Here is a 25,485-nt window from a genome sequence, read left to right on the forward strand (position 1 = left end):
GCACCAAGGTGCCGCTTCGTACTAAACAGCCACAAATTACGTTTTCACAATGCCAATGTGGACGTAATTGAAGGTGCGGCGCCCTTCCAGATGCCCCCCAAAACAACAAGAGAGTCCAGAGTGCTGACCTGAACCTCGATGCCGTAGCCCAGGTAGACGGTGATCAAGTAGCTGCAGTCCGTTGCGGTGTCAGGCTGCTGCAGGATGTGGACGTTGCCCTCGGGGTCAGTGAAATTTAGGCTGCAGGGCTCTGTGGGAGACAGCGAAAAGAGGTGTGATTCCCTTTTCCGTCAGTCCGCTGATCTTCCTGACAGCCCACCTGACAGCTACGGCTGTCTTGGACACATGAGCAACTCTGTTATTTCTGCTGGGGAGACCAATAGCTGTGGGCATGGTCAATGAACACAAGGGGGCGCTGAAACCTGCCCCCTTCCTCTGGAATGGCAGTTCATTAAAACTGTCTGCTGGCGTTTGAACGCCCAAACCTACGGAAGGAATTCGTAGTCTAAGAATTAGAAACATGCTCACCAGATGCTTGCATGGTGGTTATCGTCGTGGTCGTGATGACAGAAGTTGACATGGTGGCGCCCCCCTCTGTGCGGGATGATGATGACGGGAGGTTTGGGAGGGGCTGATGGGTCTTGGCTGTGTCCCTTGGAGGTGCTTCCCTTGCCTGGCTTTTCTCCTTCCTCACTGTGGAGGCTGCAGGACCAGAAACAGCACTCCAAGGTGGGGGTTGATCTGTCTGTAAGGTTAATTTGGGGTCATTATTTGGGGTCACTTGCGTGGTCAGGGAGTGAGTGGTTGGCATTGGCTGATCTCCTCCTCTGGTCTCGTCCCCAGAGGACGCCTGCAGAAGAGGCATGAGAGGCCGGGGTGTTGTTGAGGAGAAGGTGGTAAGCGGTGATGTGGCGGCCGCGGTGGCCGTGGAGGCGACGTCTGAGAAGGCCGGAGCGTCCTCGTGGGGGACGCCGTGAGTCACCGGGCGCACCGCATTGGGGGCAGAGCCTGGCATGGTGGGATGCGCCGCCACAGAGCCATCGCTCCTGAAAAAGCGCTGGTCTCCCTGAAAGTCCCTCAGGAGAAGGTGCTCGTGAAGCCCCAAGCCCTGACGCACAGGACGGTGGTCCGGGCTGTTGATGGGGGACGCGGTGGTGACCCGGGGGACTTCACCTTCTGTGTCTTCTGTCCAGGGCTGTGTCATGTGACCCTTGTTTACACCCAAAGTCCTCCTAATCCCATCGGTCTCCTTTGGACCTGAAATGAAAAAAGGAACCATTCAGATTCGACAAACAACAGCAGCGGTAAGATAACTATACACTATTATAGCAAAGCATGCTGGGAAACCCTTAATCCACCCGTTCCACAGATGCAAACTCTGCCGGGTTGTGATGTTTTTGTGTTGATATCAAATAGTGGAGCTGCTGTCACGACACTGACAGACTGGGGAAGAGGTGGAGGACTTCAGTGGCCCACCTGCCCCACAAACGCCCCTTCCATCCCCCACCCATCCATCTGGACCCCAAAGCCAAACCTGACATGGTCAGCGGGCTGCAGAGGCTCGGCGACGCCGCCTAGTGGTCTCACAGCAAAGAAGAAGAATGAGGAACAATAATCGGTACAGCTACAGCGAGCATATTCCACTCAAGTTCAAATACAGCAAAGTTCCTCCAACCCAAGTCTGCACCCCCCGGCCACAATCCGGGTGGACTGTTCCTACTGAGCTTGAGACTACTCACTTCCTGTGACCTGAGTTCAGACCTGTGTGGGTATGTTTGCTCCAAAACTTCTTCTCCTAGCTTCACGGTGCCACAGCCTCTCAGCAGACACCCTCCACAGACATAAAAAAAAAACTCAAGAATGTATACTTTGCACTGTTGGTCCTGGGGGAGGCTCTAAGTAGGTTCTTTTCAAAATGCAAACAGAAGAGTGAGACAAACAATCGCAAGTTTGAGCACAGAAAAAGTCCCTAAGAAGACATATAGCCTCTTTTTGCGCTGCGGGTGCGCTCCCCATCCACGCCCATTCATTGTAGGCACCCGAGGAACGAGGGGTTGCGCCATTCTTCTTCGTGGGGTGAAAAATGCCTTTGGGCTGCTTGATGCCAGTCATCCAACCAATGTTGCTCCAGGTGCTGAAGATGTCTGGACCTCAAACCCATTTGTGTAAACCCACCCCCAAATTCCCTCCCACTTTATAAGAGACCATTATCCCCCCAGATGTGGGTTCATGTGGGGGTGGGTCGGGAGTATAGCGTGTGCCGGAGTTACCGACATTGTTAGTTAGTGACCCCGGCTGTCCGAGCGCGAGCTATGACATGATGCTAGCTAACATGGACATTGGGAGTCTTCCATGTATGGACGGTAGGCGGTTGTTCTGATGGAGTAGCATCACGGTGGCGATGTGATAATGGATGGAACACCGAGGTGAGCAGAAGCGATGGCAATGATGACGATGTTTCCGTTTCATCAAAGACGGTTATACTTAAGTCACAAAACCGTCAACAACAGCTGAGCGATGCAAGCAATTATTGCTTCATTAAAGTAAATAAAGGCAGTCATTTCACAGGCGGGAAAGTAAACAACGCAGGCCTGACAGGATTATTGTTGCACATTTGACCTACATGTGTTAAATTGACAGCAGAAATCTGCGTACAGTGGAATCGCTCCCAGTTAAGTGGCAGCTCACGCCACATAATTAACTGCCGGGTGCACAAGGCTCTTTAGTTTTTTTATCCAATTTGTCGGGAATTGTCTGATGAATGGTGATGGACCAACCCCAGCAAAGATGCCTCAGACGCTCAGACGGGGTCGAGCATATAATCCTCCAGATTAGCTTTCCCTCGGTGCCTTTATCGATCATGAAGACTTGAACTTGAACTTTGTGTGTTCTAACTTTATTTCTACTGTATTCAATGTTTTGTATGTTTTGCATAAGATGACAAATGATGTCCTTTTCCTTTATTAGTTCAACTTTATGCCACTAAAGTACATTTACAGCTTTGTTGTTAGATTGCAACTTTTTTCCCATACTATTTTGACTTTATTCTTGAAAAATTACTGCTAATTTAAACCTGAAACAATATTATTATTTTTTAATAGTTTAAGGAAATTTTTGACCGTGCCTAATAAAAAAAACAAAACAGTGACAGGTTGGCATGGCTCGTTTCCCGATGGTTGCTGTTTCGAATCCTTCATGGGTCAAAATGTTTTTACATTTCAACAATCATTCTCCCGGTCCACGGTGTGTCCGACCCCTCGCCCAAACACACCTGGGATAGGCTGAGATAAGCAATATAGAAAATGGATGGTTGGACGGATGGATGGATGGATGGAGGGATTTATGGACGGATGGATGGAGGGACGGATGAATGGATGGCGGGATGGATGGATGAAGGGACGGAGGGATAGATGCATAGATGGATGAAGGGACGGAGGGATGGATGGATAGATGGACGAAGGGATGGATGGATAGATGGACGAAGGGATGGACAGATAGATGGACGAAGGGATGGACAGATAGATGGACGAAGGGATGGACAGATAGATGGACGAAGGGATGGACAGAGGGATGGATGGATAGATGGACAGAGGGATGGACGAAGGGATGGACGAAAGGATGGACAGAGGGATGGATGGAGGGACGGACGAAGGGATGGATGGAGGGACGGATGGATGGGTGGATGGAGGGATGGGCGGATGGGCGGATGGAAGGATGGGCAGATGGATGGACAGAGGGATGGATGGATAGATGGACAGAGGGACGGACGGACGGACGGAGGGATGGATGGATGGATGGATGGATGGACGGATGGAGGGCTGGGCAGATGGATGGACGGAGGGATGGATGGATGGACGAAGGGAGGGATGGACGGACAGAGGGATGGATGGATGGACGTAGGGATGGATGGAGGGACGGACGGACGGATGGATGGAAAAAGATAGACGGATGGACGGATGGATGGATGGAAAGAGGGATGGACGGATGGATGGTTGGATGGGCGGACAATTATTGTCCATTTTTACATTCCAACATTTCAGATTCTGTTGTCTTTTGTCCACTAACTACTCCTACATTTCTCAAGCCATTTCAACCATCCCGACATTACAATGTTCAGATCATTCAGGACATGTCGTCTATCTCTCCGGACTTTTACAACCCCCCCCATGGTTTCCATAATTCAGCATATTCTGTGACAGTGAAAATGAATGGTCAATTTCAACATCGCCACCTACTGGTTGAAACTGACATTTAACACTAGACATTTAACATTGTGTTGTTGCTGTCGGCTGTGCAAGGTAGCATTCCTCAGGTCATGGCGTGGTCTCCTCCCAACCTGATGATTGGTGCTTGGATCCTGAGTTGCTGAGTAGATTTCTAGATTCTTATTGCTAGAAGTTACGCACACAGGACACAACACACCGGATGGAGTCACACAAACCAAGTTATAAGAACAAAACAACAAAAGAGCAAAAGATGGCCTCCAAATGACCAAATGGACACGTGCCAGCGCCCTTGCTGTTTGGCATGAAACATCATTTGATGGACTGATTCTAAGGAGGCACATCAAACAGTGAAGCCTGCTTGAATGATTGAAGTACCAAATCACCTCATGGAACTGCAAAAGTATATAACATCTAGTACCGCAAGTATCCCACGCTGCTATCAGTCGGCTTTGGACCATCCAACTGGCGCCCGGCAGTCAGAGTATCGAGTGGGAGAGAGGAACCGGGCTAAACTGGAGTTTCTCATGCAAAGATCAATACGGAATCAATGTCTACAGGTTGGAGACCTCACTGTGGTGATTACTGTTCAACCGCAATGTTCTCCCGAGCCTCCCAAGCTTCTTTCCTAACGGACAGATCCTGAAATAACAGTCCATAACCCGAGGGCCACCAGGATGGGCGTGTCCCTGTCTTTCTGTGTCAGGCAGCTTTGGATCAATCCTAGGATGGGGTTTTTAACCGAAAAACAGAAGCCACTGATGTCACTGATTACTTGACTTTCAGCCTATGGGTTCATTTGTTTACTTCCTGTATTCCAAATGTACTCTTGGAAAGACTTAGGCAGTATAAGAATAGGAGGCAAGGTTTATTGTCGGCTAAGATGTTTTTCTGGAAATACATTTCATGTCTTAGCATCGCTTTGCAAAAGATCAAAAAGGTAAAATTGCATCTTTGGTCTTTCCCGATGTGGCCCCAGCAGGGTTTGGACAGACCTGTATGAGACGGTACGACATGTAGCCACATAACGGTGGAAAGTTAGCGTCCTCTCGCTAGCAAAGAGACCTCTGTACTGGTCCTTGGATCGGGATAAAGGCTTTGGATTTTTGGAATCTTGCGTGCGAGTCTGGTAGCTCGTCACAGGGAGTTCATCTAACACAACAAATTTGGCTTTGTTTAAATGCAGCAGCAATTTTCTTAACTGTGATTTTGGCAAAGATTACTGAGTCTGATTCCGGAGCCAAAAGCACAGAAGGGGCCCTCAGTCACCCGGTTCAATCCACGGTTGGAACATCTCACTCTACTGCCTGCCAATTGCAATTCATTGCGCTTGAAGGACTCCAATCAAGTGGAGATGTTCTGTAATGCACCGCTCTCGCCGTCAAGTGTCAGAACAAGGTGATCTTCATGGGCTCTGTCGGCTTCACACGGTGGGCATGGCGCCATCATCTTTAACCAACTGATCAATGACTAAAAAGCCCAGAGAGATGTTGGATGCAGAATACATGTTTTTATGTTTTGAAGCGCTCTTGGTCCAGAATGTGACGCGTTAAAGCGCCGGCGCAGACAATATTGAGGATGATGTGAACTCCCGCTTGTGCACTCATTTACTGCAGTAGCGCTTCTCGGGCTAAAAGTAGATCCCCGGGCTGAAACACTTAAGAGGTTATGTGTGTAACTGCATCAAGTCACATGACAGCCGGCCTGGTTAATTAGAGCCTATTCATAAATTAAAGGTGGCCACTGCCGTGACAGAATGAGATTACTCTTATCTTACCGGTTACTCTTCCTATTCAGAGTGCTGGCACAAATACAATAAGATGCAATTTACCGTCCTCGGGGAAATTTAGCTCCTGAAACAGAGCTTTGCATTTAGAATTCATTTGGTCTCTTAAAGGCTCTCACAGGGAAGAAAAGACTTTAAGAGCAGGAAGTATTCAGGTTTCATAAGACATTGATGGCACAGTTGTGGCCCAGCGGTGTTCAAATCCTAGCCAGAGCTTTTGGAAAAATACCTTGGCTCGGCTTGGAGACGTACAAATCAGGAACTAATGGAGGAGAAGTGGAATGTCAGCAACACATGACACAATGGGAATCACGCTTGGTGGAGGTTAACGTGCTGAAACACACGCACACGCCGAAAAGGCCGCTCTGGTTTAGCGACAGTCTTCCCTCGCGCTGGCAAAAATACTTCATGGGTAAATGATGGCTGTTTGGTGGCCCATTATTACTCCAAAATATGCACAGGTTCTATGTAGCACTGTGGTCACTGGACATCAATGATGGAACGAGGCATGACCGTACAGTACAGTACCCTCAAGCCATAGCTCAGACCCTCAAGAATGTGGCTGAAACCCTCAAGAACGTGGCTGAGACCCTCAAGAACGTGGCTGAGACCCTCAATCCATGGCTGAGACCCTCAATCCGTCGCTGAGATCCTCAAGAACGTGGTTGAGACCCTCAAGAATGTGGTTGAAACCCTCAAGAACGTGGCTCAGACCCTCAAGAACGTGGCTGAGACCCTCAAAACATGGTTGAGATCCTCAAGCCATAGCTCAGACCCTCAAGAATGTGGCTGAGACCCTCAACAACGTGGCTGAGACCCTCAACAACGTGGCTGAGACCCTCAAGAAAGTGGCTGAGACCCTCAATCCATGGCTGAGACCCTCAATCCGTGGCTGGGACCCTGAAGAACGTGGTTGAGACCCTCAAGAACGTGGTTGAGATCCTCAAGCCATAGCTCAGACCCTCAAGAACGTGGCTCAGACCCTCAAGAACGTGGCTGAGACCCTCAAGAACGTGGTTGAGATCCTCAAGCCATAGCTCAGACCCTGAAGAATGTGGCTGAGACCCTCAAAACGTGGTTGAGATCCTCAAGCCATAGCTGAGACCCTCAATCCGTGGCTGAGACGGACATACTGTGGGGCCGTGGCTGAGATTGAGTGCAAAACAGGTTTTCTTCCAATTCCGTGTGGAAGTGGTAAGGTTTTGTCCTCCTTCCCCACCCTTTTGAAACACTAAGCAAACTCAGCTCTGTCATTAGCTCAGTAGCTTGCTATGCTAGTGTTGGCCATCTGTTACGTCCAATCAGTGATCCTGTAGCCTGCACAATGTGATGTCAAGAAAGAATAATAGTGGTGTCAATGTGACCGTAGGGTTGTTATTTCATGTCTACAGGACTCTAATAATGTGTTGAGAAAGGTTTTCCTAATCAGGTTTTCTATGCTCTTACTACCAAAATATTCTGTGTATTAATATAATCCTACTTGGCAGAAATTCAATTATGCTGGTCAGGTCTGGAACTAACGAACGGCCATAAACGAGGGAAGAATGTTCAGTGGAACCTCAGTTAGTGTAGGCCCCGGTTAGCATACGTCCTAATTTAGGCCAAAATGTTGCCTCCTTTTCCATTCCCGATGCAAGATGATGCATGTTATTAATACACGGACTGAGTCCTACTGTGTTCCTGACGCATTTAGCCCAGGCGTCCTTGTTAGCAGCCTATTAGCATGCTACATTGTGTCCTTAGGAGTTGTCCTCTAGAGGACAAATAGATTGGATTTTGCACCAAGCACTCAGTCTAGAGCAGTCCTCTCTGGTCGGACCGCTGCGTCCCACCTTGTCGTGATGGGAGGCCAAACGTCGTCCAAGACCACCCGACCAGTCCAGTTGTGATGCATTCAATGTCCGCAGCGACGTGCATGAATGGCTTCCCTAAATCCACTCTGAAGAAGATTTGACTTTGTGCTGATATTCCCGGTATCCACGACAATCGCTGCAGCCGTCTTTGCCAGCCGAGTGAGCAATCACAGGGGACTCCTCCTCAAGATGGCAACAGACACGCTTCTCTCTTCAGTTGCATATCAATGGAGTCATCAGAGAACACTCGGTGCGTGGAGAGCGCGTTAATAAGATGGGACAAGCCACACTTGAGGCGGGCTGCTGATTGACATCAATCTTCTTGATATCCAGGGGCTTTTTTCCTTATTTTTACCCACAGCCTCTAGACAAGCAAATCAATGGACAGCTTCCGCGGGGGTGACGCGTGCTTCCTCCAGAGATGGCGGCATGCATGCCTTCCTGGATCGCGTGGAGGTGCAGACCAGGAAATGAAAACCTGCCGCGGTGCTTGGGAGCGCAGCGATAAAGAAAGACGGCGGGACATAATGAGCTGAATCTGATAAATGATTCCATTAGTCAACTTAATGAATTGATCATTTAATTGGCTCGTGAGTGTCACAGGTGCACGGAAGTGGAAATAAATAAAGTGTCGGGAGGAAAATGTTGAAAAGTCAATTAGGTAAGCTGCGGCTGGGAGCACAAACTCTTTGAGAAAATAAACAAGTCATTTGCAGAATGTGGAGAACTTTCACAATTTATGATGCAACGCCAAGCTCCGTGTGGCACGACGCGCTGGTCTTCGTGCATTCTAGCATGGCCGCCATCCGCTTTTCATTACTTCCAGGAAGTAGGATTCCTTATTTACAAATGAAATATTTTCCCAGGTAAACCCGTTCATGACTATATTTTGAACATGATCAGAACCCTCCAGACATGAAATAGCACCCCTATAGTCACCTTTACACTCCTTTTACCAATTGTCAGACATAACAAGAGAAAGGAAGTGCAGTCGTCTCTCGTTTATAACTGTTGGTTGGTTCCAGACCCGACCACAATGAAGCATTTCTGCAATGTAGGATTCAATGTTAGTGAATGAAATAAAAACCTGTTCATGGCTTTCTACAGCAGAGCCCTGTCGACATGAAATAGCACCCCTATAGTCACCTTTACACTATTATTCTTTCTTTACAACACAATTCTTATGCGGCTGGTAGCTGGCAAGCTAACCAGTTAGCTCAAATTCCTGTCTTCCAATCTGTGTTTTCCAGTGTCGAGGTTAGGAAGCCTGAAGATGCATGGAGGAAACAACATGCTGGAACTTGTCAAGTCAGACAAACTTTGCGTTGGGAGAATGAGAACGTCTACGAGAAGGTGAACTAAATCGATTTGCCGGCCTCCTTATGTTGCCATGTGCATGGATATCTGGCAGGAAGAGAGTTCACTCTGTGCATGGCTTTCAGCACCTTCCATAGAACAACGGCATAAACCAAGTTGACTCGGTGGGTGGAGGCGGGGCTGCTAGCATACACACAGGGTGCATAAGTGCGTGACCTGTAGAATTGAAAGGAGTAGGTAGCAATATCTATGTTTGATATGTTTTCATCCTACTTTGTGCCAAACTTTTGTTAAAATGCCATCTGGTTCTGGAAAAGCCGATCCGGTTCCATGACGTCGGTTCGGCTGGTGACCGTGACAGGAAGAGCATAAGACGGACTGTCTGTCTCTTTTTGCCCTTTGACTTCATTGAGCAGAAGCGTAACTTGCCGTTGTCATTTATGATGTTCCGCTTGAGCGAGCTTTGTCCTTCAGGCGCGCTCCAAACAAACTAGGTCTTAATGGAAGCTCATAAGACCTGACCTTTAGCTGGAGCAGAAGAAAAACAGACTGGGGCGGGGGGCGGCCTTATTTGCATGAGAGCGGCTGCAAGGTGTAAAATGGGCGGCTGGTACGTGAAGCTCAGCCTGCATAAAAACAGCTTCTCTTCTTTTCACTTCTTTCGGGCACAAGTGAAGCAATGAGAGTACAGTTGTTGAACAAAAGCCAAGCAAGCCACGGCAGGATCCTTCTTCTAATTCAATTTACCAATGCCGTGTGTGAAAATGTCTCTTTTCACGCTTCATTTCCTTCCATTACTGTCATTTATCTTTTCATTGTCTCCTCATTGACTCCATGCTGGCGTCAATTAAGACCAGAGCTCGGGGTGAACCAGGACCTCCCGTTTCAGATGGATTACTGCTTTGTCATATGTTCAAATCCACACGCATTGGACTTCCAAACAGCAATTAGCTGCAATCTTGGCTTTTCAAACACAGTGACACCCCCCCACTTGGAGCTTCCAATGTGGCGGCTACACCCATCACCCCCTCTCTGTCCTGGCCAACCCGTTTCGTTCCAAAAAGGCCAAAATGATTCCAGAAACAACAATAATTATTAACATTGTCATTATGACAATAACAACATCCGAAAGAAGCTAATACAAATGAAGAAGTCGTTATGGTATTACTACTACGTGTTGATCCAGCCACCGCTTTATTGCACGGTTATTGCACGGTTATTGCACAGCTGCGCTAGCTCTCCGCCACGTGTGTGTTCCCACTACAAACTCACAGCTAAAGAACAACCCGTTCCACAGAGTCTTGGTCCGCCCCGCCACTAATCAACCACCGCACATCAGGGGTTGCTCCAAGGATGGAATTGAATGCCACACGATGGCGTTCTTCAACTTCCTGCCAGCAGCGTTTGACAACAAACTGGGAAACGACACACGGCTCCTTGGTTCGTGTGAAGGATCAAACATGCCGCTTCCGTCTTATCAGAGAGAGGGATGCTTCCCTCCTGAGGATTGGCCTCTTCAGCTCTGTGCTGTCCTTTTTAGGCAGACGACTCCCTAAAAAGACCCGACTCTTTCGGCATCCGAATAGATCCGCATCTTACCATTTCGAACTCCGTGTGAAATAAAGTATGAATGTAGAAATCTAATTTGATGAAATGTTTCTGGTTTATGTTGCTTACATCTAAATGCTCAACATGGAACAAAAAAGCAAACATAGAAATTCTTTTCTGCAGGGTTTTTGATTGGTTATTCCTGGGTGGACACGAGGGATGGACCACATCTTAGGGTCAAATTCCATATCATTAGAAATAGCCTCATAACCGGTCAGGAAAAGCCCCCATGAGGCAGCATGAGGTGAGCAAATCAAGCCATCCTTCCATCTCCTTCCTGTGAGGTTAACGCCCGCTCCAACTTCCTTTGAGCTCACATGGAAACAAGCATTCCCTTCCCAAGGAAGACTTTTTGTGTGCCAGTTGTACCAAACGTTCCGAGATGAGGGGAAACAGAAAAACACTCCAAAAAAATCATCAGCCAGCAAGTGCCAAAGCTTGGCCAAAGACCTCCGAGGTCCTTCTGAGCTCCTTCTTTGCATCCAAAGAAGAAGTTACTGGCATCGGATCGGTCTGGAGAAGTACAAAGTACATTTCTGGCTTCTGGCTTCAATTTTATTTGTGGGTCAAAAGCAAACTAAACAAAGACAGGTTGCAGGACACACGTGGCCCCCACGCTGCACTTTGGACACCCCCGCCCTAGCGTGACGCTGACTGTATTATGTATGATGTGTACACTATGTACTGTATGTTACATCAAACCTGACCATTGACCATAGCATCCATAGACAATGGGGGGGGGGGGGGGGCAGGGTGGGGGGCCAGAGGGCAAACATAGGTGAGATACATAAACGGCTTAAAGCAAAACACAAGCTGCCTATTGGGGGCATGGCCATTGACAGTGATAGATGACCCCCCCAGTACCCTGATGCGTACATGCATTGTTTGGTGTTGAAGACAGCGTGCCCCCCCCATGTCTAGTCAGCCAAACGTGCACTCATTTGCATCTTTTCATTGATGCATTCTCACTCCCTGAGAGCGAGGGGGGGGGGACACATCCAGCACAGATTTTACAACACTCAGAATTACAAATGATCTTTGAAAAACTGTAAAGAGGGGGGCTAAATCCCAAACACCTCAACTGCATCACTAAGCTCCACACTAAAAGTCTCACGCTAGCAAAGCCGAGGATAGCGATTTTTTTTTAGTAAGCTTGGCCCTTTTGTGTAAACAAGTCATTTGACATATTTGTCCCTCCGGAGCGGCTTGTGTACATCAAGCTCACGCCTAAAACTGCAGCTGCAGCTCTGGAGGACAAACATCCGTGTTGGAACCTGCTGATGAAAATACTCAACACACGCGAGTACTGCAGTACACTACTGCAGTATCTAGCATCCAGCCCGTTCCATCCTGCTTGCCATCATTAGGGCGGCAGGGTATGCTGGAGCCTACCCCATACGCATTCAGCATGTGGTGATTGACTGCAGTCCGTACATGGCTGTGTCATCTACATCAGTGGCGTACACTTCCTGTTGGTCATCAGCGTCTTCTACAAATGTACACAACACCATTTCTACTGTCTGATGACATAACTCATACTCAATCATTATTCCACACCCCAATATCACATTTACTGCTGACATAACTCAGTCATTATTCCACATCCTGATATCACACATTTACTGCTGATATAACTCAGTCATTAATCCTTATCCTGATATCACACATTTACTGCTGACATGAGTCAGTCATTATTCCGTATCCTGATATCACACGTTTACTGCTGACATAACTCAGTCATTATTCCGCATCCTGATATCACACATTTACTGCTGACATAACTCAGTCATTATTCCGCATCCTGATATCAGACATTTACTGCTGATATAACTCAGTCATTAATCCTTATCCTGATATCACACATTTACTGCTGACATGAGTCAGTCATTATTCCGTATCCTGATATCACACGTTTACTGCTGACATAACTCAGTCATTATTCCGTATCCTGATATCACATTTACTGCTGACATAACTCAGTCATTACTCCGTATCCCGATATGTTTACTGCTGACATAACTCAGTCATTATTCCATATACTGATATCACACATTTAGCTTAGAATAAGTTAATCGGAGAGGCTAACTGGTAGCTCAATGCCACGCTATGCTAGCTGTCAGTAATGTCTCTGCAGTGATCCTGTAGCCTGAGCAATGTGTAAACAAAGAATAACAGGAGTGTAAAAGTGCCTATAGGGGTGTTATTTCAGGTCTACTGGGCTCTTATAATTTAAACCTGCATTTAGAAAGCCCGAAACGGTTTAAGCTCTGACTACCAAAATATTCCATTGATTAATACTGAACCCTCTGTCAGGGAAGGCCAATATCACGGCTGGGTCTGGAACCAATGAAGTGCTATGCTAATGCTAATTCTAATGGTTTATTTTCTTGACGTTACAATGAACTACTTGACATAACTGGATCCACAATTCCAAAAGCAAAGCTCATTAGATCCTACACCCGCCCCCATCTGTTGTATTACATTTGTTCACTTCCTGTATTCCAGATGTGATTTTTACCACACGGGACTAAACAAGGGATTATGGTTTGACCTTGAGGTTGGCAGCCAATGATTATAAGGTAAACTGTCAAGTCAAGTAAAATCCCGATCAAGTTGATAGAAGGTGATCCATACGGCATTACGATGATTACAACCAAAAAAGCTCATCAGCATTTATCAGCATTTATCAGCATTTATCAGGGAGCCTGCGGCTGCTTCCCCAAACATGACCCAAAAACTTCCCTCTTATCTGTTTTCCAGCTGATGCGGGCTGACAGCGGCGGTATCATGCATGAAGCAGGCTTGAATAATTCAGGGTGTTTTTAAAAGGACAAAAGACTAAGGGAGAGTGACAAGTTGTCAGCGGGTGATAAACTGGCCGCATGAATAAGACATGAAGACGCTCTGCCGGCAGATTGCGGCCGACCCGCGTCATCCACGCCCTTTCTCTCTTTAAAAGCGCAGCGACCGCGACGGAGGACGTGAGGACGCAAACGGGTCAGTCAAATAGGTGTGGTGGAAAAGATGACTAACATGGCTGCCGATGCCTCGGGCCCCCGTGTGACTCACTGCGGCTCCTGTCAAGGCCGACTCTGGCCGCGCGCATCCAACATGGCGGCCACGCTGAAGGGGAGTTACACGGGCCAGCGAGAGAGTGCAAAGCGTAACCAGGAGCAACCGGCGGCCAGGCTCTGCTCTGATTTGACAGTTTATGGTCAGTGCATTTATCACAAATGTCAGCCTTTATCACTTCTCGCCTGTGTTACATGCGGCTCCGCATATGTGGGCTTCGTGGCGCCGGCACGGATGGAGACGTCAGGCCCTTTGGCTTCGCTTCTTGGAGCACCAGCAGGACGTCTCAACGCAAAACGCTCCGTCTATGGTCTTACTGGCAATTTAATACGTCTGGTTTGATGCAAAATGCAAATACTGCAGAGTTGACAAATCAGGGCTACATTTGTAACAGCTGGGATAGGCTCCAGCACGCACGCGACCCTCGTGAGGATAAGCGGTAGAAAATGAATGAATGGATATTTGTGAAGAGTGAAGTCCAAATATGAAGACAGGTATATTCTAAACAAAGCAGTTTTATCAGAATAGACTCATTATTGTGAGGAAAAAACAAAATAAAGGGAAAAAAAGCCAAAATAGGGTGGGAATAAAGTCTTAATTAAATATAAAAATCTCAAACAAAAACTGAAATGAAAATAATTTTTCCTAATATTGGAATATGAGGCCAAAGAAAGAAACGTCACCTGGGGGGATTAGGGTGTTGTGAATACGGTGCTAAGATTAGCACAAGGACATCAACGTCGGATGTCAACATCCTCGACATCCGACTAAGCAACCTACGAAGCATCCGACGAAGCATCCGACAAAGCATCCGACAAAGCATCCGACAAAGCATCCGACAAAGCATCCGACTAAGCATCCGACTAAGCATCCGACTAAGCATCCGACTAAGCATCCGACTAAGCATCCGACTAAGCATCCTGTCATCATCACCGAGAGACACCTCCCACGTTCCATGCAGTTTTCTCATTTCTCTGCTTCTTCGAAGCCCATCCAAAGTCTTATCTGCCATTTTTCATTTTCCACTTGCCAGGCTGCCGCGCTGGTCCACTTAAAGCACGTGGAATTGCCTTTGGAGTTCCAAGGACGTTAAGAAAGGGAAACAAATCCACCAGGATTCCTTTGTTGTCACAGAGCTGAAGAAAAGAGACTCAATCTCTTCAATCACGCCTACGCTGATTTGTTTTCTTCTGGCCTTTTCATCTGTAGTTAATAAAGGCATATTTGCCCATATGGAATATGTTTGCCCTCTGACACTGGGACTGAAAGGATTTAGCTATTACTGCAAAACAGATGAAGTCGGACAGACTTATGTCATAAAAGCCGCCACGTGCCTTCAAGACGGATTGCATGAGGGTCTCTACTCCATCATGTCCTCCACAATCACACAGACGGACGGACCTGTCCATCAGAGCAGCCGCCGCCTCCTGTAATGCCAAAGCCGCCGCTAATTAAGTGAGGAGTCACCTGGAGGGCTTGGATGATGATCATCTCATAACGTCTTTCATTGACGATGCATCTTTCCTTTGCTCAAGGGACCTCCAACACAGTAAAGTGACTGACACCTAGTGGCCGGTGGAGAGCACTACATAGCATCACATCTCCTAAATCTTACATTTGTATGTGACTTCATTGATTGCTGCTAAATTCTCCATCAAGCATGTGGAAGTGGTACACTTTGCTTCCACGGCAGCTTTAATTAATACAAGTTTCAACACCTTTGGTACAGCCAAACCGTGAAATTGGAACCACGAGGCGGTGAGGGATTACCGGGGGCTCACGATGGACCCCAGCGCATGTCGGTGGGTAGTGGGGGTCCCAGCGTTTCAACGCTCTCCAATCACACTTCAGGGTACACCATGGGAGCGTCTGCTTACGCCGGCAAAGTAAAAGTGAGAAATGTGTACGATGTCTGGTTAATCTGATGGGGGGGTGGGGGGGGGGGCACAGTAGCTCAGGGTTAAGCGGTCTGTAGCACCATGGAAAATACGAGCCTGCTCTAATCCCTTAAATCTTGGAGCGTAGCAGCCCAGGGGACAGGAGAAGGTTGGCGGAGGGGGTGTTTGTGTGGTCCACATTGCTGTTGGAGAAGATGGGTCTCCTGTGAGAAAGAGCTATCCAGTGTGGTCACCAGGAGAAGGTTAGAAGATTGGTGGAGGGGGTGTCTCCTGTGAGAAAGAGCTGTCCCGTGTGGTCACCAGGAGAAGTTTAGAAGGTTGGTGGCAGGAGAAGTTTAGAAGGTTGGCTTTACTTATTAAATGTGCCAGCAACATTTAAAGTTGAACATTTAATTTTCAATCACCTTGTATTGACAATTAAATCCACACCGGCATGCATGCACGGGAGCACCCGGGGTTTATATTTCATGGCGAAAGATTTTGCAGCTAAAAACGCCCGAGGAGACTCCCATGGTGCGCCTTTAAATACTTGAAACTGCCTCTTTAAACCTTGTTAAAACGTCAGCTGCCGACGAGCCGCATCCTCCCGACACCCACTACCTGTCAGCTCCTCTCCGTGGGGAGCCTGGGGGAGTGGGTGTGACGGGGGGGGGGGGGTGAGTAAGCAAAGCAGCCCGACGCATCCTAGCTGCGAGCACTGCCAAGCGTCAGGTTTAAAGGACAGCGACCTTAACGCGTGGCTGCTCAAAGAGGTTATGCAAAATCCCATGGAGGTGGAGGGGGGGATGGGGGGGCAGCTAAATGACTACAAAATGGAATTCCAACTGGTCAGATGAGGGACCAATATTAGCAAACGCTATAGATGAACCATATGTTTTTTAAACCAAAGTATGGGGGGGGGGGGGTATTGGGGGGTTGCTGTGGTCCAACAAGGTGTGCTGTATTCATGCACACGCTCCGAGCGTTTGAGTTCAAGTTCAGGGGAAGTTACGAAAAAAGGAGCGCTTGATTTGCTCGCCCACACAGTACGGCTGATCTGGTCTATCAAAAAGCTATTTTTGTTGTGACGTTAATGTATCGTGTGATGTCATAATTCCCTCGTATGGGCCAGAGAATTCAAAATAAATATAATATAATTCCAAAGCACAGATGAAGCTGCTGCCCCCCACCCCACTGAGGGCAATTGGGACTGGTCAAGTCCAATCCAGATCTGCTTTAAAGTCACATGGTTTGGAAGAATCTTGCTCAAAGTCTGGCCAATATTTGGATTTTTCATCATTTTTGTTTTTATTCTCGGCAAAAGTCACCCATGTGCGTGTTTCACCCCCCCAAAGTATGATTTTTGTTGCAAAAAAGCATCTCATTCAGCCTAAGCCTGTAATAAGAAATCCAGAAGAAATTCAGAGAAACCAGAGAAGGTCAGGAACATTCTATGAATCCAGTGTTTTTGACTGTTTCTCAGCCTTGTTGCCTGCCTCCTTTTACCCGTTTGTATACCTTTACAACACAGAATAGGGAAAAGTGTGTTCACGTGTGACAGGATTACGCTGGATGGATGGAATGCAAACGTTCCTTTAAGCTGATGACCATTTCAGACAGACGCTGCTGCTCCTGTTGAACGTAGAAGCAGGCGGACTTGAGGCTGGGGGCGGATGCCGTACGCTAATGTCCTGAACAACGTCGGCTGGGACTTGTTGAGTTTTAGACGCGTGCAGCCTCGGGGGCGTTTTTTTTGCCTTTCAAAGCTGAACCGTATTTACAATTTCCCCTCCTTGACTTTTGGAACTAATTAGACTCTCCCGGGATTCGGGATTCTCCTGTGGCATTTCCCAAAGCCGGGAGCCAAGTGGTCGTGGAGTAGAGGTCAACTCTCTGCCGGCCCGCAGTGACAGCGCTGATGGCGGCTTGATGGATCCGTGTCTGCATGTGCATCGCGATGATACTCTCTCTGCAATGGCGCCATCATCGGCCATCACGTCCCCCGAATCCGTCCCGGAGGTGCCCACTATCCCAGCACTCATTTCTGCTCCCTGACATGCGGTACAAGTTGGCGGACGTGGAAACGCGTCAACGGGTCTGTGACACGCGAGCGCTTATCAGCAGGGACTTGATGTCAGCATGCGGCGTCTTTTACTGATAAAAGACGGCTGATAGCGTAGGACAGGAAGTTTAGGTCATGTTTCTCTCCAAGGGGGAAATAAGTGGTGGGCCGATTACCCTACCAGGCTGTAAAGACTTTGTTTTATGGCCTGCAAAAGGTCACCCGGGCCGTAAACAAAACGAGGAAATAAAGCCGATGGAAGGATGACATTTGGGGCGAGGCGTGACAAAAATGGGGAGTAGTCAATAAAATCTTTCCACAAACTCCCATCTTTACAAGACATGTCAAAGTAATGACTGTACATTATCATCATGCAGACCAGGGTGACCAAAGTGTCCTGTTTTCCCAGGACGGGTCCCGTTTTCACATCCTGGTTTTTCTTTTTGAGAAAGTGAAAGTGAAAACAGCATCAGAGCACTCTGCTGCTTGTGACCTCATCACTGCCAGGCTGCAACAAGCCAAAGAAAAAGCAAAACGAGCCACTAGAGCACCTGATATTTCCCAAATTAGTCACCGATGCGCAATGCTCCCTTTGCAAAATGCCAAATTAATTAAACTTACCTGAACTTATTACGTTTGGAGAATTTTCAAGTTATTTGAAATAATTGGGCTTAATAAAAAATAATAATAACAACAACAACAATAATAATAATAATACTAATGGATTAAATTTATAATGCACTTGCCAATGTACTCTTTTTTTTTTAAATCGATGTAATTGTTCACTGTCAGTGTCGGGAACTTTAGCGCCTGCTGCTGTCTTGGCCAGGTCACGCCTGAGAAAGAGGTTTTTAATCTCAATGAGATTTATCTGCTTACATAAAGGAGGAATGAAAACAACGTAGCAAAGTATATTTCTGACAATGACAAGCGTGTGAAGGCCGGGTGTCTCCTACAGAGGAAGAGTAGGATGGAGCGGCATGACGAAGACGAAGAGAGCAGACTTTGCATAGTGCTGATGCTGCAGCGAGATGCGCCATGTTTTTCATTCTCCTTGTGATTGAATGCAATTGTCAAGATATGAGCTGCGGTGTCATAAAATGCACGTGTGCCGGGAAGGCAATCTCAGGCAAAAGTCATTTGTCTTCTTTTTCCACAAACACGTTTTAGACGGATGGTCTTACGTCGGACTGTTGTGGCTGGATCTGTCCACATCGAATCGCTTCATTAGGACTGCCACCAGAGCCACACAAATACAGCGTGAGCCGCCTGAACGCATCACTTTGAACATTTTTATTAGCCAAGCCATCAGGAGAAACCCGTGTGGATCAATGATGATGATGATGATGAAATTATTTCCTAGTCCGTCTTCCCCGAATGTCCTCAACTGGACAAAGCCCCCCCCCCCCCCCCCCCAACAACACCTCCACATCGCCGGCTGCTGTTTGACGCCCCTACACAGCCTGAAGCTCCATTCTTCCATTGAAGGATCATGATTGTGGAAAACATCTAAGGTTGGATCTCCTTGCCATGCACTATAGGGGTGTTATTTCATGTCTACAGGCCTCTAATTGTGTTACAAAAGCATATTCAGAATGTCCTAAGTCCTGTTGAAATATTAAGACTGAATTAAGACTAAATCGGGTCTGGAAGCAATTAGCCATCCAATTAGTTAGCTAACAAAATGGCAACCAGAAGCGTAATCCAGCTACGGTGCTTTAAATTGGCCAAAGCAGCATGACCCGAGGAGGCCCTCATCCACTGAGGCGCAGTCCTTGATGAAGATCACCAGGAGGGACGGCGGGACGATGAGAGATGGAGACGGACGGACAGACAGTGATGTTTAGAGGAGATGACGGCAGGAGAAACCCCGGCCATCCGGCAGAATTTTAATTACTGCACGCGGCAGCACTTCTCACACACTAATCTCCTCCACAGTAGGATTTATGGGCATTACCGATGCTGACAAAGTGATCGCTTGGGGAGAGATAAAACATTACAAAATAAAGCATGAAACTGGATATGAGGAAGGCTTTCTCCTCTGGCAAGGTTGTTTTTAATGTTTATGACAGCAAACCCAATTGTTTATCCGCACATGGCTGTTAAGGATGATGCGGCATGAGTGAAACAACACGCGTTGTGAGCAGGAAAAGGAGCGCCGATGCCTGGAGAGTACACTAGGTTACAAATGGCACGTTTGAAAGAACGTTCCCACAGGGGGAGATGGAAGGTGGAGGCTGAAGAAACTTCACAGGGAAGATGTGGCAGGCAACATTCCCAGATGTTGTGGGAGTGACCGGCACAGCATGGACGTGGGTAATGACCGACTTCACACCGTTTAGACTGAAAACAGGCGGCCATGGCACTGTTGGTTGCTGAGCGGACGGCCTAGCAGACACACGTCTTGCCCCAAAAGGCTGGAATGATTGGAACTTCTGACGCCTCCTTTGTCCTGAGGAAAACAGGCTTGGCTTGTGTGTCTTTCTGGGAGTAAAAAGGAGTTCATCTTCCCCTCTAGTAGGAAGAAGAAGCAGAGGAACGACTGGGAAAAAGGAAATCTGACACACAACCTTTGTTTGCTTGCTTGTTGGTTGGTTACTTCTGGAGGAAAGGTTGAGAGGAACCATTGCAGATGGGAGGGGAATGGGCCAAATATTAGGAGAAAAAAGTCAAGTTTTTTAAATTATTATGAGGAACAATCGTGTATCATAAAGGCAAAGTATTAAAGAAAAGCATCTTTTCTTTATAAAGCTGTCTTAGGAAGAAACAAAAAATGAAGCAATTTTTGAGGAATTAGGTTGGGAGAAAAAGTAAAAATATTAATAAAGGGATTAAATGGAATAGAGGGAATAAAGTCACAATAATCTCAAAAGGTAATTTACAGAGGTTGTTTGTGAAGCAAGTTGAAATATTTGGAAAATAAAAACGATGGGGAAGAAAAGTGTTCCGCTGATATGAATCATGTGTTTTCTCGGCTGTATGACAAGGCTGACATTTATAGATCTATAGTTTGTAGATACATGATACGTGATGCTAAATGGGACAATAAATAAAATAAAATAAACATATTCTAGCTCTAGATCTCCTTAGCATATCTGAACATGTTGCTTTCCAAAATCTCCTTGAGATATCAATTTCAGATTTTATTTATCATGTACATCATCATTATCGTTACAATATTTTGTTTCTTAATTCATCTGTGAAAAATCATCAGTCTGAGCAACAGAATGTAAGCCTATGCTTCTATGTTGTACATTTCTATGAAAACACAATCAACGTGTCTGAATGTTTAGAGCAGTGGTGGCCCGTACGTCCGAGACATCATCCATCATCACCACGACATGTGTCACATGACTGACATGAAGGGCATCCATCCACTGCTCATCACACACTCGGTCAACCGCACAACTACTTCAACTTTTGGACCAGAAAACACTTCTGTGTGGATAAAAGCATGAACTATTTCAACATTGGGACCTGAAAACGTTTCCGTGTGGACGAAAGCATAGACTACTTCAAACTTTAGACCTGAAAACAATTCCATGTGGACGAAAGCATAAACTACTACAGCCTTTGGACCAGAAAACACTCCTGTGTGGACGAAAGCATGAACTACTTCAACATTTGGACCTGAATATGTTTCCATGTGGACGAAAGCATGAACTACTTCAACCTTTGGACCTGAAAACATTTCCATGTGGACGAAAGCATGAACTACTTCAACCTTTGGATCTGAAAACGCTTCCATGTGGACAAAAGCATGAACTACTTCAACCTTTAGATCTGAAAACGTTTCCATGGGGACGGAAGCATGAACTACTTCAACATTTGGATCTGAAAACGTTTCCGTGTGTGGATGAAAGCATGAACTCTTTCAACCTTTGGACCTGAAAACGTTTCCATGTGTGACGGTTCTCCCATCTGCTTCTTCCCAACTTAAAGCTGCTGTATGCCACCAGCTGAAAATGACATGTTGTAAACAAGAAACGACGACACCCAATGGCTAGTGTTACCAAGAGTGCTTCAAGTATGGTGACCACATGTCCTGTGTTCCCAGGACTTTCCCTTTCAAGTGCAGACACAGGTCATCTGAGAATCTGATATGGCCACAGGTGGTATCGGGACAGTTTGGAAGCCGATATGGCTACCGGATGGAACGTCCCAAATTCACCAATTTAATGTAGTGTTTTGGTGGCTCCTGGTGAATTCAACATGAGCGGCGCGTACTGAGAATGTATCAGTGCTATTTTATGCTTCCCAGACAAAGATCTCTCTGTCAAAAAGTGAATTTCCTCCAGAGTGAAAGTTAATGCCATTTTGACAAAATGATACGTGTGGGAAGCAGAGATGATGAATTCTCCGCTGCTGTGTGATTTCCAAAGCTTGTAGTCGGAACATCCACCTCAGCCCTGTTTTCACTTCTTGACATTTCTATTATTGAGAAGCAGCAACTGTAAGACGGTCTGCCTCTGCAGCCACACAATATCCGCTCTGACTTAATCCTCGTGGCATTTCACCAGCCTCCCTCCATCCTCGCACACACCAGAAACTATTTCCTTTCTAATCCACTTTGGACCGCCTTGCCACACTGTGCTGGCCGGGAACGCGGCTCTCATCAGCAGTTAGCATACGCGGCACTTTGGTTTTATTTGACGCTAAAATGGATGACCTCATACTCGCCTTGCTCATTGAGCGAGAGCAGACATTGATAAGAGATGTGCAAAGAAACTTCCTAATGAACAAATAAATCAAAGACGTATGTAAGTGGCTGTCACACCGCCCCCCCCAGTCACACCCTATCACACTTGCTTTAGATGATCAAGGGAATTAATTGAATTGCAGTTGGCTTTCCCTGCCCCCAAACACATCAGAGTTGTCGCCAGTGAGCGCTGCCTCTCATTTCACACTCCAAAGTCAATTTCACAGCCTGCACTCCGCATATGTTTACATGCAAAATGGATCATCTCCTTATGAGTGGCACCTTCACACCACGACGCGGGGGTCACGGGTGTCATGCGGTCAGGACGGAACCAGCAACAAGAAGAAATCCGTATTTATAGATGTTTAGGGGAGCCATCCATTTTATGATGACGTCATACCCATGAACCAGAACCTGATCCTTTTAAGATTCAACTAGAGCTGCAGCAACAAATCAATTAACTGTTGATCAATGATCCAATTCACTATTTTGGTTTTTGGATGTCAAAATGGAAATAGTCTGGTTTCAAGCTGATTCTCAAATGTAGAAGATGGTTTCCACTGACTTCTAGTTGGTGCCTCACCAGCCATGAACCTCACCTCACTCGCTGTAAGAATGAAAATACACTCAATAGATTTCAATAGGAGTGAAAAATCACCAACTATTTTTCCAGACTGGCCGCACGGTGGTTGAGTGGTTTGCATGTAGGCCACACAGTCAGGTGATGAGGAAGACTTGGGTTCATGTGGGGGTTTTCTCCTGGTACTCTGGTGGCCTCCCGGGTTGATCGGTATGGATCCTTATAGGTTTGTCTATAGGTGCCCTGCCATTGGTCGGCCACCGGTCCAGGGTTTACCCCGCCTCACAGCTGGGATAGGCTCCAGCATCCTCCCCCCCACCCTAGTGAGGATAAAATGGCAGGATGGATGACCTGACTTAGAGGTTAGCAATGCTTTAATGAGTGGACTATGGCTTTTTCCATCTTAAGAGCCCCCCCGGTGGCATGTCTGCCTAAGAATAGAAACTAAAAAAAACATCAGCTTGCAAATCTTGTGAGTTAAACAGTGAGAGAAAACCAATAGAAGCACTTTGAAAGCTTAACCATCCCACTGCTCCTCACGGCTGTGGAATTACATGAACATTTCCCACAACCAAGATATTATTATTTGGTCCTTCTCTTGATATAAAAGCCACCAAAAGGCCGCCTTCCAACGGGGTGACGCTGCTGCTACCTTTCTCCTCACAAGGGAAATCAATCACCTAAATGACCCCACAGCTTACCAGCCCTGTTTGTAACCACCCGTGGTACTAGCTAACCAGCCCTCCTGGTAACCAACTGTGGTACTAGCTAACCAGCCCTGTTAGTAACCACCTGTGGTACTAGCTAACCAGCCCTCTTGGTAACTAACCGTGGTACTAGCTAACCAGCCCTCCTGGTAACTAACCATGGTACCGGTTGCATCATTTAGAAGAAGCTGGATGGAGTGAGATGGAGGAGGTCCTACTGTCCCAGCCAGTCCTACAGTGAATGAAGAAGGCTCCAGCCAAGGTGTGCTGCTCCATCAAGTCAAGGTGATTTAGAGAAGATGAAGGCAAACCCCCGAGGCATCCTAATGGTTTGTCAAGCTTCTCCTTCCTGCTCATTTGTCTTTTTTCCATCCCTCGCTAATATTTGTTCTCTTTTTGTTTTCTGACTTTTGACTTCCTGTTAACAATTCTTGACGTGAAATCCGCCTCACACAAGTTGTTCCCATGGTGATGGGATGGTCGGGGTGCCTGAAGGACGCCGTGGCGTGATGGCGATGATGATCTAATCCCGACGATGACAGGAGAAACAGCCTGGTGATCTTGGAGGCGTGGTGACAGCAAGGAGGGTCAGCCCGTGAATGGAGCCCAAAGCCAGATCTCAAAAGGCACTTTTACAATGTTTGCTCTTTGTCTGGCCTCCCTGCGGAATTGTTAGCCAAGACAAAGCCGCCATACATCTGAGAGCCGGCAGAAGAGAAAACAGATCAAAGCGCTGCGCCGTCTCGCTCAGATGCTTAGCTCGGAGTCCTGAAAGGGGGGGGGGGGGGGGGCGTATGATGAGGGAGGACAACAGAGGGCAAAGTTGCTGTCTGTGGCTAATTAGCCCGCTTTTGGGGAGGAATGTGAGGGACCCGAAGATGCCACGGCTGAGAGGAGAAGGTTTTCTTCTCCCGGCGAGAGCGTGGCTAAATGATGAGCTCAAGTGGAGGCCGGACAAAGAAAGCAGATGCCTAATTATCGGAACGATGTGAAGTGATGTAAAGTACGCAGCGGAACAGCTCCTCATATATTCCCACACCGTTTTTAATAACCTGTTGGCAATATCGTCTAAAACCGTTGCAGCTTCTTGCTTAATCAGGAAGCGTAAAGCTGTCCGTCTCGGCCTTTATTTCAAACCTTTCCTGCGAGAGTAGCTTCTTAAATTAATTATGTTTGCCTAATGAATAATTAAGCCCGGGGAAAGATAATTTGCTGTACGCAGCCAGCCAGACCGTTGTTGCATGTTGAGGAAGCCGTGCTCGGCGTGCCTGGCTGATTTCACATTGGGAGTATGAAATGGAAATTAGCCAACAATTAGTCTCTTGTTTCGTCATCCAGCGTGACTAAAATATCACTGTTGATGATGTCTTGACAAATGTCGATACGGCAGGTCTGCTTTGTACGTCTCATGATCCCCGTCGGGGTGAGAAATACGACAGAGGCCCGGGTTGTATCGGTAGTCCTCAAATGCCACCACGCATTCATCCTCTTTTGTCTCGAGGGGGGCGTCGTCGGGTCAGACATTAATCCACCCAGGTGACATATCAGGAAGTGCTATCTGTCTTTCAAATATTCCCGTAGCCTCATTACTCATCCAACTACACTTAACTCACAGGCGTCCATTTCGTCTTGGCTTTGGGCTACGTACAAAGATTTAGACCAGCAAGGCCCCGCCCTCTTTTTCACACAAAAACAGAAATC

General features: G+C 47.1%; 1 protein-coding gene across 4 annotated transcripts in view; it reads right to left on the bottom strand.

Annotated features, from left to right (window-relative positions):
* The window catches only part of LOC131131914 (seizure protein 6 homolog), a 102,486-nt gene that overhangs the window by 43,086 nt on the left and 33,915 nt on the right, over positions 1 to 25,485 (bottom strand). For all 4 annotated transcript variants that reach the window (XM_058076955.2, XM_058076953.2, XM_058076951.2 and 1 more), the window contains 2 exons: positions 529 to 1,257; positions 129 to 250 (listed from right to left, as the gene is read on the bottom strand). In XM_058076955.2, the coding sequence (XP_057932938.2) occupies positions 129 to 250; positions 529 to 1,257 (851 nt within the window). The remainder of the gene's footprint in view (positions 1 to 128; positions 251 to 528; positions 1,258 to 25,485) is intronic.

This window comes from Doryrhamphus excisus, linkage group LG1 (assembly GCF_037039965.1).
Source record: "Doryrhamphus excisus strain RoL-2023G ecotype Guam linkage group LG1, RoL_Dexc_Guam_v1.1, whole genome shotgun sequence".
NCBI lineage: Eukaryota > Metazoa > Chordata > Actinopteri > Syngnathiformes > Syngnathidae > Doryrhamphus > Doryrhamphus excisus.